General features: G+C 44.0%; 1 protein-coding gene across 2 annotated transcripts in view; it reads right to left on the minus strand.

Annotated features, from left to right (window-relative positions):
- Nucleotides 1-3475: 3475 nt before the first annotated feature.
- Nucleotides 3476-19183, minus strand: part of TTC1 (tetratricopeptide repeat domain 1) — a 73501-nt gene continuing 57793 nt past the window's right edge. For both annotated transcript variants that reach the window (XM_060008437.1, XM_060008436.1), the window contains exons 7-9: nucleotides 14857-15005; nucleotides 12582-12636; nucleotides 3476-4101 (exon numbers count right to left, since the gene is read on the minus strand). In XM_060008437.1, the coding sequence (XP_059864420.1) occupies nucleotides 3968-4101; nucleotides 12582-12636; nucleotides 14857-15005 (338 nt within the window). In that variant the 3' untranslated portion in view covers nucleotides 3476-3967. The remainder of the gene's footprint in view (nucleotides 4102-12581; nucleotides 12637-14856; nucleotides 15006-19183) is intronic.

The raw sequence follows: 19183 nt of genomic DNA on the forward strand, positions 1-19183 counted from the left end.
CCAAATACACCTTCCAATCAGGTTCACATTTAACAGCCGCTGCCGGCTCCCCATTCCACGGCAGTCCAATCAGACTGGAACATGCTTCCGTAAAGTCCCTGTGCCTGGTCTTCCTAAAGCAGTCTGGATTTTAGCTTGAGAGCTGTGTGAGATGTAACAGCGATAGGCTTGGAAACCACCACAGAGACCTGAGGAGCACCAGAAATAATCACCAGGCCCAGCAACATTTCCTAAAGCAGTTCCCTACCTTCAACTACACAAAGTGTTGTAGGACTCAACAAACATTCACGCCTTTGACTGTACCTGAGTAACTCTGGAGGTCCAGTGTGTGAAGTCTTGTCAGTTTACTGAAGCTCACACGCGGGCCCCGGGCTGCAATGTTCAGGTCATTAGCTAGCAGGCTTGGCCACTCCCAGCCTCCACATCGCGGCATGGTGTTAACATTCTCTAGGCCTATAAGCACAACAACGCAATAAGAGACGTTTGGGTGGGTGGGGGCGGGGGGGGGGACGAGGAGCTAAAGGGCAGGGGAACGAGAAACCAGCTGCAGTGCTTGTGATGGGAGGAAGATGCGTGTGGAAAGTCACAGTTCTTAGAAAAAGAGGTTGGATTTTAAGACTAGGATTCAACCATGATGTATGGAAAATGAACTAATCCACAGTACACTCTGCACAGAAAAACTACCATTTCAAGTGTGAATTTGTTGTAGTGACAGTGCCATATCCTGGGCAAGCCTTCTGCAGAGGCTCCCATGAATGGAAAAGCTGCTCATGTGAGAACTGGGAGATGGTGTGGAAACATATATGCAGAACACAAGATGACCTGGGAGAAGGAGGGGAGCCTGAAACTAGAGGAAAAGTTGGGGATTTCTGAAAGTCTCAACACAAATCCTTGTAAATATACAAGATGCAAAAATGAGAATTTAAAAACCAGGAGGCAGGGCTTCCCTGGTGGCGCAGTGGTTAAGAAGCCGCCTGCCAATGCAGGGGACACGGGTTCAAGCCCTGGCCCGGGAAGATCCCACATGCCGTGGAGCAACTAAGTCCGTGCACCACAACTACTGAGCCTGTGCTCCAGAGCCCGTGCTCCACAACAAGCCACCACAGTGAAGAGTAGCACCCGCTCCCCGCAACTAGAGAAAGCCCGTGCAGCAATGAAGACCCAACGCAGCCAAAAAAACAAAAACAAACAAGAAAACAGGAGGCATATGTTTACAGGCCAGGTTGAATGATCACCATCTGAGGACATTCTACGTGGCTGCACAAGATGCGCTCGACCAGCTTAAAGGGACTCTATGTCTTTTTAAGCGTCAAAAAAACAGGTACCAAATAAAGGCCACAGAATCTAGAGACGTTTGGATAGAATGGTGGTTCACTTTGAGACCACTTCTCGTGGAACATCCTTTAATACCAATTTACTAAATTTCTAGTAAAGCAGTAGCTACTGGTGCTATTAAGAATATAAATATGGCCCTTACCTTCCAGAAGCTCTTGGTCTATTCATGGAGGCAGATAGGGAATAGATCATAGTATTTTTAAACATGTGTTTGAGCCTTCAAGGAAATTCTAGAAGGAGATTCCAAAATTATTTTGATCCATTGCAATGTCACTGGCATAAGTATATATACGATGTCACAGTGTGATTACCTTAAAAGTAAATTCTGTTATACCTTTTTTTTGTGTGTGAGGGAAGGAAGGCATCACAGAATTTTAAATCATACATCTTAGCAACAGGCCACCTTCCTCCCTCGTACGTACACTCTTCCTACTTTTCAACCCTTTCAGGATTTTTCTGTAGGTTTGAACAAACATTTTCAAAAGGTTTGAATCTATCTTTTCTTCCAGATTTTGGAAGCAGAAAGTAACAGTGATACAAAAACCCCTTGGCTTAAGCAAACTCACACCTACTTAGGTTTCCTTTCTTACCTTTCCAGGTATATTACTTGGCCCAGTCACTAGAAGCACTTAATATTCGCCTTGTTTGGCCTCCTTTAAGATTTCAGCGAGGAAGTGCGGAGGAGGAGGAAGGATGCCTAAGAAGCAAAACCTCTACCCCCTGCAGCAATGGTATTGTCTTAAGAAAGGCTGTTTCCAGGCAAACAGGTTTATTTCCTATTCCTTGGAGACTCAGATAGCCTTCAGGAATCTCAGCCCTGACCATTGCTTAGTCTCAGCAACTGAGGTCAAAAGTCATAATCTGACAAAGTGGTTTTCAAGGTGGTCCAAGGCTTCCCAGGGGTTCCTGAGACCCTTTCATAAGAGGTTATTTGCCTCATTCTGTCACAAGTACACAGGTATGCAGAATTTTCCAGGCTACATGACATGTGATATCGTGACAAAACGAGTATGTAAGCAGATTTATCAAGCCACACGTTAAAAGAGATTTGCAAAAATGTAAAACGGTGTCTCTCTTCTTACTAAAATGTGATTTTTAGATTTTTTCTAAAATACTTGTATTAACATAAAATGTATTTTGTTGTTTTTAAAGGAATTAATATTTAAGAAATTTCTGTTTTAATTTCGAATACAGTAAGTATGAAGAGATGTAACCCACATAAACCAAATCGCTCTTTAAATTGTTTTGAGTGTGGAGGGGTCCTGAGATCAAGAGGTCTGAGAAGGGCTGCTCCTGCTGGAGCAGCAGTGCACAGCACCAGCTGCCCAGGATGCACTCATCACCGCCGGGTGGGCCACACGGCTTTCAGCTAAGCTTTCTGTACAACTTGTATGATTTCTCACACACACCTTTCGGGAAAAATCAGATGCCGGATTTATCATAAAGATAGCAAAGCAAAATTAAAAACCACATTCTCCTTCTCCCTTTCCCCTTATAAAGTGTGTGAGGAATTCCATTTCAATCTGGGATAAAGGCTTCGCAAATCACAAAGTGTGGATACAGCATATGACTCCACTGCCTACCAACACACGGTGAGGGGCTCTGAGGAACAGAGCAAAACAACAGCACGATTCTTAACACTGGGAGCATGCCTACTGCATGTCACTTACAGAATTATACGTGTACTTACTTCATCTCTAAGATGAAACCTGCACGTCACTGCACTTGACACTCAAACCATAACAATTAAAAGCTTTTCACCAGCACTGATGACTAGAAAAAAAAAAAAATCTACCTTTGAAACTTCTGGGTTCATGGAGTCTAAAAGAACATGGTTTTGTTCTGGGATTCACGTACCACCATTCCTGAATGAAGCTATTTTAAGTTGAAATTACTAAGATTGATACTTGGTCAAAAACACTGATTTCATAATTATCTGCACAAACCTGGAGAGGCCCGGGACAGCTTGTAAGGTGGAGTTTCTGAATCCTAATACATGGTAGGATGGTCAGCTCTTCAAGATCATCTTCAAGGTGGCAACTAAGACTCTGGGCAGATTTGTGGAATCCAGGAACACTGCTCAAAACCAACACTGCTTTAGCTGTTGTTATGGGGACAAAATTCACAACCCAGCTCAGACTGTCACAGAAAGCGTTTATTACCACAGAGGAAATTAGGAGATGTTGGAGCCCACGCAGGGCAGCCTGGGCAGTGCGTGTGATCGGGGTGAGGGAACAGCAGGTGGGGACCCCATCGATCGTGGTTGGGCAGTCTCCGACCAGCAGGTTTGCTCGGCCCAGGAGACTCCAGCTGGGCTTGTTTTTGTGGAGCTCGGGGAGGTGAGCCTTGGCAAGCAGGCTTTCTCCCGGACAAAACAAAGAACAGCCAGAACCAAGGCAACAGCTGCACAGACACCACCTTAAAATGGAAATCAAATTAGGCTCATTACATCAGGAACTGCGTTTCACCCTGATCATAAAACAAGGGGGAGAAGGGAGCACTGGCCTCTACTAGATAGCCTGTCTTTGAGATAAGATGCTGTTAAACGTTAAACACTGGCAGGGCCTTTCCCCTTGCTAACACAGGCAGCATACAATTTCCAAGCCAGCTTTAAAAGCCATTGTTATCTTTGTTATCTGTTATTATCTGGATTTTGAACAAAATTGATGGAGTAGGAGCCAGTAGAGGAATCCTGTTTGATCTGGAAATTCTCTGTGGAGAGTCCAAAAGGCCGAAGAACCAAGTTCCCAAGATCTTTTAGTTTACCTGCAATGTAAAAGCAAAAAGTCCAGTAAATACAGGGAGTCAGCAGAAGCAGGAAGACCCCAAGTGCCTCACTATCTGATTACAAGATAAAAAGAGATTCTCTGCAGTTAAAAAGAAACTCCTGCTTTTAAAATCATGAAACCCTCAGCCCCCAATGTACAGCAGAGCAATCACTTCAGCGCCGTCCACCCTGAGCCATGGCTTGCGTAGGGGAGCACACGGGAGCCCTGCCGCGACAGCAAAGCCTCCTGTCCAGACTGGCCAGAGGCGCCAGGGGACAGGCTCTGGGATGAGCGATGGGCTGCTCTTCCTGGGGCCTGAAGGCCAAGCCTGGTGGGGAGGGCCAAGCCCCCCCCAAGTCTGTTCTCCATGGAACAGCAGAGCGACTTGCTGAATCTAATTCCACTCTGCGGGTTTCTACTGAACCTGGGTTCAAACACAAGAGCCTCCTGCTTTTGCAAGTCTTAGCTTCCACACTGAACTCATCATTTCTCAGGAGATGGGAGATCTTGTTCTCTTGCACAGCACCATCACCTCAACAGCCCAGTCTCCCTCCCCAAGTTTCAGGCTTTCCTTGTTAATCACCAAGTGAGTTCATGTCATAAAGACCAAATGAAGACACACAGTATAACCATGGATTTTTATGCTGATTCTCCATACAAGAGGGCCACGGAGTTTATACAGAAGTTGGAGTTTCCAGGACATCTGAGAGATTTACAGGGATATGTGGGCAACAGGATGGAATATCTGAAGCTAGGAGTGTTTTGGAAAATCTTGGTGAGGATGGGTGAATACGTATTTCGACCATTTCTACACTGTTCTAATTTTTCTTGCAGGTCTGCTTCCAATGGAGATGAGGATGAGGGTAAAAGGGAAAGAAACCCCAGATCATCAGAGGTACAGGTTCCTTCCCACCTTGCCCTTGTTAGCAGCTTTGTCCCTTTGAGGTCTCCCACCTTGAAATAAACCCCAGGTAAAGAACTTAAAGATGCATGGCCTTTAAATGTCAAGACCTTTTCTAGTAACTCTTGGCAACTTTTGGACTCAGTCTAAGATTTAGCCCCCTGGCAGCTCACCATATTCACAGTAAGTTCCCAAAACCCAGACTGACCCCTCTCCAGGCAGGCTTCCCAAACTTAAACCTGGAACACATATGCTCAGTGCTGCTGATTAAGGAGAATCACCGGCACAGCCCTTGCCCCTGCGCACAGGTGGCAGCACAGAGAGGCCCAGAGCACTGCTGCAGGTAGATGGATGCGTGAATAGGGGATCGCAACAAGCCAAGAAAACAGAGGGGCCCCCCCACCAGGAGAGCGTGAGTCAGCCAGAACTTGGGCAGTCTGTCTGTCTTGGGGCTGGAGAGAGAGGAGAGAGGACAGCGAGGAAACAATCATTTAAAGAAGCCCAATAAAATGTCACTGCTGGCACAATTCTTGACTCTTCTGACACGGAGTGAGTAAAAAGTAAGAAGAAGCCTCAAGGGCCACTCACATCACAGTCCCCAGGAAGAGCCTGTCCCAGGGCCACTGTGGACTGTCGACCAAGCCAGGGGCCACCACCTGGGCTGGAGGGATCACTGCAAGTCCACCTCGACTGCCAGAACAACAATTTGAAGGCAAATGTACATATGACTTGATATCTACTATAGGAGGCACTGGGATCTAAAGAATACAAGTTATTCTTGGCTTCTGAGATGCTCACAGCCTAGTGGGCACCCAGACACAAGACTGAGGTGAGCGCAGAGGAGCTCGCAGGCCCGTTCAGGGGTGTGAGGAAGGCATTTCAGGAGAGACAAGGCTCTGAAGGACGGGGAGCAGTTACTGAAGGTGGTGAGGAGGCCGCTGCACCTGGAGACGGCGGCAAAGCAAGGGCACAAGTATTCAAACTGCAGATGGAGAGGGGGCAGGGGGCTTTGCGCAGGCCCAGACTTTGCCTAACTGGTTGGAGGACCTGCCCGCCACAAGGAGCCCTGGACCTTCGCTTGGCTGATTCTGTGGAGTGGCAGCCGTGAACACGTGCTTCTCCAGATGCAGGGAGCACAGTTCCCTCCATGCAGAGGTCGAGGGTCCCACGGCTGTCCACAGTCAGTGGCGGAGCAGGGCAGGGACAGAGCAGGGGCCCCTGTGACAGGTAACTGTGGCTCCCCAGTGGCTTTGCTGAAACGTCCCTGGCACCACCCTGCAGTGCAGGACTTCTCCGAACCAAGTCCTCCCTCTTCCCAGGGACCTGACGCGGCTCCCACTCACGTCCAGCTCCTGCCCCTCTGCCTCACTTTCCCTTGCAGGTGTTTCCTCCAATAAATCTCTTGTGTTTCTTTTTTTTTTTTTTTTTTTAATTTATTTTTGGTTGTGCTTGGTCTTCGTTGCTGCGCGTGGGCTTTCTTTAGTTGAGGCGAGTGGGGGCTACTCTTTGTTGCAGTGCACGTGCTTCTCATTGCGGTGGCTTGTCTCTGTTACGGAGCACGGGGTCTAGCTGCACGGGCTTCAGTAGTTGTGGCTCACTGGGCTCAGTAGTTGTGGCTCGCGGGCTCTAGAGCACAGGCTCGGTAGTTGTGGCGCACAGGCTTCGCTGCTCTGTGGCATGTGGGATCTTCCCGGAGCAGGTCTCAAACCTGTGTCCCCTGCACTGGTAGGCGGATCCTTAACCACTGCGCCACCAGGGAAGTCCTCTCTTGTGTTTCTAATCAAATCTTGCCTTCTGTTTCTCCAAGGACCCAACCTAACACATATGGCATCATTCTTTTTTCCTTTTATTCTCATATCTCTGCCTTTATAACATTCCACAATAGCTTGACTATTATCGCCAGAACAGTAGAACAGGAGATGGGAAGTCTGCTTGCTAAATAGACAACGTACATGAAGTCCCTGGAAGGCAGCAGACACGTAAAAAAGACACATGATTAAATAGTCTCCCCATTAGAGAAGACCTGAGGTTAACCTGACTTGAATTAATTCAACCAACATGTACTAAGTACATATGTGTGGCGGGGATGCAAAGATACAGGACACTGTCTTTACACCAAAATAAGCTTAGATATGATAGAAGATAAGACACACACTGAAGCCAGTTCACATGTAGCTGAGATATAAAATGCTATGAGAGTCAATAAGAAGAAGATGCCCTCCAGCTTGGGCAGGGAGGAGGGAGATCTGGCAGAGCTTTGTGTGTGAGAGTCTGCATTTCAATCACCACTAAAGGACAGGCAGGACTGCAACCATTTGAGATAGAGGGAGTGGGCAGTGCAGGCAAAAATGGTAGGATCAAATGTACGGAGACAGGCAGGCAAGGGTGGGCAGTGTGTCCAAAGGGCTGAAAGGGAGGTGGCAGGGCGCGGCAAAGACCATTGATGGTTTGAGAACAGCTTTCAGGGTTAATAATGCTACGGGGCAAAGTGAAGAATAAACCACAAGAGGAGAGCCTGGAGGTGGTTCTGACAGAAAGCTGGTGAGGCCTAACGGGAAAGAGGCCGTTTATTCACTGAACAAACATTTGATGTTTACACTGTCAGGTGAAGAAGCTCTGAAATTAGGGGTATGGAAATAACAGACACAAACTATATATATAAAATAGATAAGCAACAAGGATATACCAGGAATTATACCCATTATCGTGTAATAACCTCAAATGGTGTATAAACTGCAAAAGTACTGAATCGCTATGCTGTGTACCTGAAACTAACACAATATTGTAAATCAACTACGCTTCAATTCGAAAAAGCTCTGAAATTAGCGTAGGGCCAATGGGAATGTAAGGAAACAGAGCACAACATTAAGGTACAACCAACAAGTTTCGGTGTCTGCAAGATTCACCTTTTACTGTTGATGATGGTGGCAGAGAAGCACCTTCAGCAGAGGTCATGCTCCTTCCTAGCTCTGTACACACACACTCACCATCTTCCTGCTGCTGTTCACAGTCAGGGTGGGCGCTCAGAGACAAGGGCAGCTTCGCTGAACCCAAGACAGGACCATCTGCCAAACTAGCCTACCTGCCACACTTTCCACTGGCCGCCAAATCCCACCCCTCCCCCGACCTGGGCAGTATTAGGTTCCTTTATTTCCACTTGTAGCAAATCTGACACCATGACTCAGCCTGAATGTGCCCACATGCCCCTAACTGTTAGGATCTCATCTATAAGAGATCCCATGGCAAAGAGAAGAGTCCAACACTGCTTGTGCTCAGACAAGAACAGTTATGACACGAGATCAAGGCTTGGCACTGGATCCAGTTCTGATAAATATTAACTTCTGCGTCTCCAAGCAACACTGTATTATAAAAACCCAACTGACTCATTACACATAATTTCTCTTCAGAGATACTGACTGTGCAGTAGTCAGTTTAGCATCAGGAGAGCCTGGAAGGCCATTTGTTTTCACCTCCTTAAGATCACTGAGGTTGGAACCAGTGGAATAGATCCTTTAGGACTTTCTCCTATTAGGAGAACCAAATTGCATCCAAGTGAATCTTGACACTGCATTTCCTCTTATGAGGCAGAAAACTAAGCCATGAAGCTGTGACTCTTGCTTTCCTCTGAGCAAAAGGCAAATTAAGAGGGCACAGAATAGAGAAAATAAAATTCACACTCAATTCAAATGCTTATATATTAGTCAGCTCTTGGGTGAACGTAGAAGTGGAAGGAAGCCTTACCAAGAACTATCAAAGAGGAGAAGCTACAGGAGCAGCAACTAGGTAACAAAGCAAAAAGCAGGGCATCGAAAACCCAAAACTGACATTCCCTACTGAGGGGGTGACAGCAACACGGAACTGGCTGAGAGAGTCTCCAGTGGCCAGAGCACATGGCATGGCAAGTGCACAGTCTGTAACGAGTATCAGGCAGGGCAGCAGGAAGAGAAATGTGAAAAAAGAGCCTGGATTTCCATACCCACATGTATGGCTTCAGCAGTTTTAAGGGACAGTAACAATTTCGAGGCTCTCGTGATATTCGGCAAGGGAGCTGATTCTAGGCCCCTCTATCACTTGCAGAGAGGCACACAATGCACAGGAATAGCCAAAAAAGACCTGTTGCATCCTCACAATGACAATGAACAAGTTACTTCCGGCTCCAAATCTAGCTTTTGAACATGGAACATACAAGGTGGTATTCTTAATTCAGTTCACAACTACACACTCATTAGGATGCTAATGGCCAGGAGTGAACACCTGAGTAACTTCAGGAATCAGGAGACCAGCAACACATTCCAAGAAGGTGGAAGGAGGGCATGGTACAAGTGGAAAACCTGGGCTGGATGCGGAACAAGGCCCCTGTGTGTGCCGAGCAGCTGTGTGCCAGTGAAAGGAAGGTAGGGTTTCTGGGGCAGTGCCTCACCCATGTCTCTTGATCCTTTGGGGGAATCAAAGAGTTTCATGTCACAGCTCTAGGTTTTCCAGGTCAGGACAGCCTCTCGACTGAGGTAGGAAGAGCAGATCCCCCGGAATTGTTGGAACAGAAGCTAAATGCTCTGAGTCTCTTGGGGTGCTCTGTCCAGGACATCTTTCCCGCCTCATCACACCACTGACTATACCCTTAAGTCATTCCCTGGCTATAACAGCCACCAGGCTATCTTCCCAGAGGAAAGGACAAAAGGAAACACTCCAGTTACTGACTCCTTTCCTCAAATCTAAACTCAGCATGATTGTCCCTCTCTGGCAAGGACTGTGGCACTATGAGTGACTGCCACCCTGGGTCTCCACTCCTGCTCTAAGGATGACATTTATAAATGACAGACTAAGAAGAGAGGAGCAAGTATGTTCTACCCATTTATAATTCCAATTAGAATTTTTTTTCCCAAGAAGGGGGGTACGTAGCTCTTCTTTCTAACAACAAGGAAGTCAAGTTACAGAGAGAAAAGGAAAAGCAAGTCAAGATTATCGAACAAACTTAAAGACAATCTCATTTTGTTAAATTATCACATAACGTAGTAAATGCCAGTGACAAATGGTGCTAAGCAGTTTTAAAAATCTTTAACTGCCAATCTTCCAGCAGAAGCCATCATTCCCAGAGAAACTAGCACTAAAAATCATGCAGTCCACTGCAAAAAGCTTGCTCAGAACTTCTAAGCAAGTGACGTTACTCTGCGCTTCTAGAGGGACCAGCCTCCAAAAATCTCAAAGCACACGAATCAAAGGTGGTTCATCTGTAACAAGGAAGGAAGAACACCAGAAAGCTCTTGTGGGGCGGAGAGTGATTTCTCCCTTTAAGGCTCTCCTACGGGAGGTGACACCCAGAACCAATTTTTATTCATGATCCTTATATTCATTAAGAATATAAAGGAAGGGGCTTCCCTGGTGGCGCAGTGGTTAAGAATCTGCCTGACAATGCAGGGGACATGGGTTCAAGCCCTGGTCCAGGAAGATCCCACATACCGTGGAGCAACTAAGCCCGTGAGCCACAACTACTGAGCCCATGCGCCACAACTACTGGAGCCCGTGTGCCTAGAGCCCATGTTCCACAACAAGAGAAGCCACTGCAATGAGAAGCCCATGCACTGCAATGAAGAGCAGCCCCTGCTCACTGCAACTAGAGAAAACCTGCGTGCAGCAAGGAAGACCCAATGCAGACAAAAGTAATAATAAAAAAAAGAATATAAAAGAGTCCAGCCATTCAGACTACTGATGTGTAACAACAAACTGACATATTACTTACCAAGCAACTTAAGTTGTTTATGAAGGGAACAACATAAGTAAAAGCCAAAGCCACAAGACAGGAAACATCAGCTCATTAGAATTTAGAGTGACAAGGACAGATGGAAGTTTTGATTCCATCTGGAACTGACAATGGCAGTAAGATTCAATTTACACCTATCTCTTTATTTTTCCATATTGGTTCAAAACAAATGGACCCAGGGACCAGTGCCTAAGTGTCTTTTCCAAAACCACTATGCTCAATCACCAAGTCATCTCTTTCAGCATGAAATCCAGCTCAGCTAAATGCAAATTCTTTCCTTCCTTTTTTTTTTTTTTTTTTTTTTGCTAAAATAAAGCATCATTGTGAATAGGTAAGAAAATGCTCTCTTCCCTCTTCTTTGAAGAAAAAGTACCTCCAAAATAACTTTTCTGCTCAAACATGGTGTCAAATTTAATTAAATATGTAAATTAGGGAAAGAGCCAATTTTGGAAAAACTGAGGAAGGCTCCAGAAATCTCCCCAAGTCTGAAGCATCTCCCCTTGGAGTCTGAGTCTATCCAGCAGGGGCGAGGGCTTTGGATCGACTAGGTTAGTGGCTTCTTCTCAATCAACTTTGCTATCAGTGATCTTTGGGGAAATCTGTCTCATTCTCTGGATACTAATGCCTAAAGGCCATACATGGCCAGGCTCAATTTATTTTAAATGAGTTTCCTTTAGTCCCATGTGATTGCAATTCACAATATAGATCTAGAAAATATTCATAAGGAAAAATATATAGGAGATCCTGAACAGAGAACTATCAGACAGGTTATAAGCAGACTATGCTGGGCAGGTCTCTGTCCAGGAACCTTTACTCCCCTTCGTCAAGCAGACTGTTCATGAGAGGAATTCTGTAATTCCAACTATAAACATGCTTTCGCAAACACAAGAAGTAACTAAAACACGGGTCAAATGAAACCATTTCCCCGACCCCCCAACCCACAGTCTTTTCCCCCTTCCTATTTACTACTAATTCTTGCCCTCGCATGTGTTCTCAAACACTAAAGGGACTCTGAACGCCATTTTCAAAACAAAAGTCCCCTTGGTTTTGACATGGTATTGGCTTGTACTGATTGCATCCTAATGGAACGTAAAACCTGAAGCTGGGACCTCCCTGGTGGGGCAGTGGTTAAGAATCCGCCTATCAGTGCAGGGGACATGGGTTCTATCCCTGATCCAGGAAGATCCCACATGCCACGGAGCAACTAAGCCCATGCGCCACAACTACTGAGCCCATGCTCCACAACTACTGAAGCCCGGGCGCCTAGAGCCCGTGCTCCACAAGAGAGGCCACCGCAATGAGAAGCCCACGCACCGCAATGAAGAGTAGCCCCCATTTGCCACAACTAGGGAAAGCGCACACACAGCAATGAAGACCCAGTGCAGCCAAATATAAATAAATAGATAGATAAAAAACACAAAACCCAAAAAACCTGAAGTTGTTTACTCAAATGAAGAAATTCAACTGTTTTTAAGAAATTCATGATCTGAAATAGAGGTTGGTCGCAGCCCAGGTTGGGAGTTAATTATGTTTGCATTCTTGAAGGGAGGAAAATTTTCCAAAAACAAAAAAACAACCCCACAAAATGGAAGTTTAGTTTTTGAAAAGCTGCTATCCACTCTAAACCACACTGCTCCTTCTAGAGTTAAAAATGGCTAAGAACTCACGAGCCCCACGGTACTGGTGCCCACAACAAACAAAGGGCCCCAAAGCTATTTCTAACTGCTGTATTCTCCTCTAATGAATAAAAGTACTGATGGCCCCATCCCCGGCTTCCTAGCTATTTATGGTCAAGAGAAGGTAAGGGAAGCAGACTTACCTAACATATCTTCCTTTAGTCTTTCATTACGTTCCTCAATTTGCTTAGGTAACCTCTGAGGGAAAAAGCACCAAAACATGGGTTGTGAAAATCTTTTGGCTTTATTTTGAATTTGAGAAACATTAAAAACCTCATGTGAAAGCGAGACCAGGTTAAGTACCTATACATGAGCCTATTAAACATAGAGAAGAACAAATGTCTGTCTGTGGGGGAGCTACAGAGACTGGAGTTTGGTTTGGTTCAATGCTATATTCCCAGTTCTTAGCAGAGTGGCCCAAGGAGGACCTCAATAAAAACTTGGTGAAAAACACACACACACACACACACACACACACACACACACACACGCACACGCACACACACACAGAAAATGTCTGAAAGGATACAAACCAGATGTTTACAGGAGTATATTTAGGTGGTGGGATTATAGGTGATATTTATATTATTAATTTTTTTGCTCATTTGTATTTTTTAACTTGAAGTCCTTTCTTTATATAATCTAATTTGTTGAGAAAGCATCAGATCGTTTCAACCTTGGCACTACTGATATTTTGGACTGGGTAACTGCTGTAGGGCTGTCCTGTGCATCGTAGAATGTTTAGAGCATCCCTGGCCTCCACCCACCAGATGCCAACAGTACCCTCCCAGTCATGACAAAGTGCCTCCCCACACTGCCAAATGCCCCCTGGAACCAAATCACCTCCAGCTGACCTAGATTAGAGTCTTCTATGGTCCCTTTTAGCTCTGTAATTGCCCCCAAGTACTCTGGGAGTCCAGTATTAACTCAGTTGTAATAATTCAATATAAAATAAATTCTTTATGCATATAACAGCTAGCTTTAAAAAAAGGCTCCCTTTCATGGAACTCTTAAAACTAATTTGACAAGGATAAAGGCTACCAAGAATTTAGCCAAGATTTTAAGAACTCTATTCCCTTTCCCCATGTCAAATTTAAGTTAATCCTAACACCATTCAGAGATACGTTAAAAGTCAGATAAACTGCTTTCAAATTGCTTATGTATTTTAATTACCCAAACGAGCCCTTCTCCCATTATTCAAAAGATCTGTTGTTATTGAAGGAATTCACCTCAAGTGGGTATAAAAACAAAGCAAAACAAAACCCAAACCACCTAGAATATTAGTGCAGGGAGAGGAGTCAACATTTCTCAGGTCCGCTTGGTGGAATAACAGTCCCGTGAACTAGACAGGAACCTGTATAGCAGGGGCCAGAGGGGAAAGGTAGTAAGTAAGGCAAGAGTATGGGCATGCTCACTGTGGAATCGAGAGCGCCAGCTGAGCACCGGCATGTGGGAGCTCAAGGAGGAGCCAGCACGTCCGCATCTTCCAATTTCAAGAGAAGCCCGACTTAGATTTTCATCTAGTAAAATCTTTCCATTTGTAAATGTTGGCAAGTGCCCTCAATTCCAAAAACAAAACCGAGAAGTCTGCCTTAAATAAAAGACTCCTGTAGCTCCCCGGCTCCTGCCACCTCTGTGGCATACTGGGTTCAGAATGGACCTCTCCATCCTAATGGCCCTCTGAAAAGTCTGGCAGCAAAGAAACCTGTTTGGTTAAAGCCAGTGTTTGTCGAACTTACTTGAACACGCATTATTTTGGGGCAATAAGATATACACATCCAATACTGCAATATATCCTTCAGAGTGTATGTTGCTCTGTGCGTTAGAGATAATCAAAGAGTGGTGCTAAATCTGGAGTTATTTTTAAAGGGAGGAAAACCAGTAACATTTAGTTAACTTACAACTGATATAAAAAATATTATGCCATTTAGAAGCAAAAGGATTGTTAGTGCCAAGGACAAGAACTAGAGTCATTTTAAGAGAGATAAGAAAGTTAGTTTAGGATATATTCAATTGGAAATGTGCTGGCCATATAACAATGAATAGAAACTTGGTGACTGAGTAAGGAAAAGGATGATAAGAAAACCAGAAATGTGTTACCTATAATATTAAGACTCACTTTCAACTAAACCAGGCACCTACAAGTAGACAAGATTTCCCAGTCCAACAATGAAATAAAGTTCTTGTCAACCTTAGAGGTTAGAGGTTTACAAAGATAACACTTTTAGAATGAAGATTAAATAGTACATGGTACAGTGGGTGTGTGGTCACCACTTCAAAGTTCTATCTCCCATATATTCTGATAAGCTTCTCAAAAGCTTAGAAATGGCATATAGTTGTGTCTCTAAGGATCATTTAACATTCACCGAGTAGCAACACAAGGAATAGAAAATATTTTTGTAAAAAAATTATGTTTACCATACAAGCCTCTCTTGCTTGATGTACTGACGGATCTTTTTCTAGTATGGATTTATAGTCTTCCAGGGCTTCATCCAGCTTGTCAGTCTTCTCGTACAACTCCGCTCTCCTCAATATTGCCCTGATATAGCTGGGGTTTAATTGAATTGCTATAAAAAGAGAAGAAATAATTGTCACCATGAGGAAAAAGGGCCTGTACATCCTCAGCTATATCAAGTTTATTATTCTCCATGGGTCCATAAGGAAAAGTTTTTGGCAAAGGACATACCTACAGTTGGCAAACTTCTTCTGTAAAGGGCAGATAGTAAAGATTTTACACTTTGTGGGATAGACTGTCTGTTACAACTACTGATCTCTGCTATTGTAGCATGAAAGCAAGCATAGACGATGCATAAGCAAATAAGGTTAGCTGTATCACAATAAGCCTTTATTTATGAAGACTGAAGTCTGAAGTTCATAACTTTTATGTGTCTTGAAATATTACTTCTCTTTTACTTCCAACCATTTAATGTAAAAACCGTTCTTAGCTTGTAGGCTGTAAAAAAGCAGGTGGCATGCAGGCTGGATTTGGCTTGTTGACTGTAGTTTACCAAACCCTGGTCCACACCCAAGTCCTGCTTTCCACCTACTTGTCCTTCACCCACTTCAAAACAGACCAAAACACAGAGCTCAAGGCACAGTGAAAACGTAAGAGGGAATTTGAAGGCACATATTAAAAAATTGAGGGAGAACTTTGGTGGCAGACTCTGCTATCATTCTCTCTTTTCTAGGCCTCAGCTACTGTGGTCGTGCCTTGACTCCTGAGGTTACATTTTTAGCTAAATCCTCACTGTTCCTTCAAACTCCTGCTCTAACACCCTTAGATCACTGGCACATAATATCCTCTCCTTTTTCCAACAACAACCCTTCCAATAATCCAGTGCCCGCGTTTTGGTTCAAGTATACTACATTCTTGTATTCTTTTTTAAGTTGTTTCTTTCTCTGTTAGAAAGCAATATCATGGCTCTAGAACTTTTTTCTTTTCAAGTGATATACTCATTTTTAAATTCACTCATGCTTTCAGTAACTATTTATTTAGTACCTAATATATGCACCTAGTGCAGTGTATCTCTGGAGTATAGTAGTGGCAAACAGAACAGACTACGTCCACGTTCTCATGAAGCTTTAAGCTATTCTAGGAGGCAAGAGAAGATGGCATACAAATAATTTCAGATAGTTTTGTGCTGTAGAGAAAAATAAAACAAGGTGATGTAAATTCAGGTGAAGAGGGGAATAAGTAACTTTAGAGAGTGGTCAAATATGAAAAAGGATTATTTGAGGGAGGCCAGCCATTTGAAAAGCTGAGGAAGAGCATACAGGAAAAAGGACTAACAAGAGTAAAGGCTCTAAAGCAAGAATAACTTTGACGTGTTTGTTGGTGACTAGGTAAGGGCTGCGGAAGAGATGAGGCTGAAGATACGCAACAAGCAGGTCATGGAGGCCTTCCTGGCCAGGGAAAGGAGCTTGGACTTTTTTTTTTTCTTTTTTGTGGTACACGGGCCTCTCACTGTTGTGGCCTCTCCTGTTGCGGAGCACAGGCTCTGGACGCGCAGGCTCAGTGGCCATGGCTCACGGGCCCAGCCGCTCCGCAGCATGTGGGATCTTCCCGGACTGGGGCACGAACCCGCGTCCCCTGCATCGGCAGGCGGACTCTCAACCACTGCGCCACCAGGGAAGCCCTTGGACTTTTTCTTAAGTGTGATACGAAGCCACTGGAATGTCTTCAAGCAGATCAAGACATAATCTGATTTACAGTTTTAAAGGATCACTTTGGCTACAGTGTGGAGGGGATGAGGGGAAGCAGAGACAGCTGGGATGTCACTGCAATGGTCCAGATGAGAGAGGATGCTGACTAAGCTGCTAACAGTGGAGATGAAAAGGAGAGGCCAGATTAAGGAAATGTCTTTGAATCAGAGCCCAAAGGATTTGCTAATTAATTAAGCCATGTGGAATGAAAGAAAGAGTAATCAGGGATGACTCCAAACGTTTTAGTTTCAGCAAGTAAATAATGGATAATAATGCCATTCATTAGAATGAAAAAAACTAACCTCAAGTTGTATTCACGCATGCATGCGTGCGTGGGGACTGCGGAGGCACCAGAGTCTGCTCTGGGCACGTTAAATCTGCAATGCCTACTAGACATCCCAGAGGAGATGTCAACTTTGCAATGGGATACAGGGCTCCAGGCTACAGGGCAGAGCCAAAAATATAAACTATAGCATAGAGATGGGTTATTTAAAGTTGCAGAACTAGATGAGATCACATAGGGAGAAAATATAGAGGGAAAAAAAAAAGAGGGCCCTATAGATGAAGAACTAGGGACTTCCAAAATGATGAGGCTGACAGAGAAGCCAGCAAAAGAGACTAAAAAGGAATAGCCAATGAAACAGAAGAAAATGAGGAATGACACACTGCATTAAATGCTTTTGGGAAGTCAAGTAAGATGAGGATAGAGAAGCAACTACCGAACAAGAGGAGGGTGTTGGTGACCTTTACAAGATGGGTTTCAGGGGCATGAATGAAACAGAAGTCCAATGGATGTGTAAGGAGAGAATTGGAGAAGACAAAGGAGACACAGTAGGTATAGACAATCTTTCAATGAAGCAGACCAGAGAAATGGGACAGGGGTTGGAGGGGGATACTGGTTCAGGAGAAGGTTTTCTGAAAGAACCCAAACCTCAACATTTCAACTTTACATGCTGTCAATCTCCGCTTAGTCCAGCACATCATATTCTCTTAAAATATTCCCAACTACATAATACTCACAGGAAAAAAAAAAATACTCCAGTGACTTCTACTACATCTTTTAAAAAACAGAACCCCCTAATTTACATTTTAACTCAGATACTGCCCCCTTCTCAACTAGTGGATAGCTTCTAACAATGCAAATATGTATTGAAGAGAAAGAATTCTTCCCATGATTACTTTTTTTTTTTTTTTTGGCCACGCCTCAAAGCTTACAGGATCTCAGTTCCTTGACCAGAGATTGAACCCGGGCCCCGGCAGTGAAAGCACCGAGTCCTAACCACTGGACAGCCAGGGAATTCCCCATGATTACTTTATAAAAACCTCAAATGTCAACTTTTCACTGTAACTTGTGATTTTCTTTCTCAATCCATATAAACAGAATTAACTTAAACTTTATTTATGCCAAGGCTAAAAGACCAAAGGTGACTAGCATTAAATATTGTTCCATATAACTGGTAGTAATGAGCTCCAAATATGACCTCAGAAATAAGTCCTTTGCCAGGGTTTATGCACTGAGTGGGCATGTGTTTGGGGGGGTTAGTGGGAGGAGAAGGGTCCTTAATACAAATAACCATACTAGTGTCAACGTATTTGGCCTATGGGTTCAACAACCCATATGCAGTCCATAACAACTAAGTATAAGCACATGAATACTGATTTAACCAAATCCAAAAACAAATCTGGGAAACACTTTGGTTGGAAACACTTTCCTTCCCCTTCCTCCCATTTTCTTGGCTCCTACACTGAGGGTTACAGCTAGAAATGAATTCTCTTTCCTAGTGTATACCCTGCTAATCAGGCTTACAAGGCATTTTCTCACCGTTTGGTTACAGAGAAAAGAACTGAAAATCAGAATCTTGTTCCTAATTTAAACTCTTCAAACCCACACATCTCACACAGATTAAGGTTGAACACCTTCTTCCAAACAAAACAGTACATTCAGAATTAGTTGCAGTCCAAGATAAATAGATCAGAAGAAGTTTGTTAGATTCTAATGTAGTAACAGATACATTACAGATACATCCTTCAGATACTCTATAGAAATACCAAGGATGAAGAAAAGAAATCCAGTAGAGAGGGTGACTAATTCATGTTAAAAAAAAACTAAAAAACAAAACAGAAGAGGGAATTCATGCTTGGTCTGAGAGTGGGATTAGATAATATATAAGGTTCTTTCTAACTCTATGATTCTCTCAGAGAAAATATTATCCAAAGGAGGAAAATGGAAAAAAAAACCAACAACAACCCACAAATTACAAGAGTAGTAATTAGCTAGAAAGACTCATGAGAGTAGCAAGATGCAAGGAAAATGACTGCGTGTTCTCCACACCAAGACAAGACAACCGTCTGGCCTATCAGGAAATCTGTGGAAAAAACAATGGTGATCCTATGTCTGGGGCTGTCTCTATCAGTTGGTAGAACGAAAAGACCACGATGGAACTCAGATAGCAGAGGCTTGATTCACTGTGTGGAACCTGAAAGGATAATTAAAACGATGGCAAGGAGGTTTGGATTAAGTACTACATCTGAAGAGAGTACC

The sequence above is a fragment of the Delphinus delphis genome, chromosome 3 (assembly GCF_949987515.2).
Source record: "Delphinus delphis chromosome 3, mDelDel1.2, whole genome shotgun sequence".
Lineage (NCBI taxonomy): Eukaryota > Metazoa > Chordata > Mammalia > Artiodactyla > Delphinidae > Delphinus > Delphinus delphis.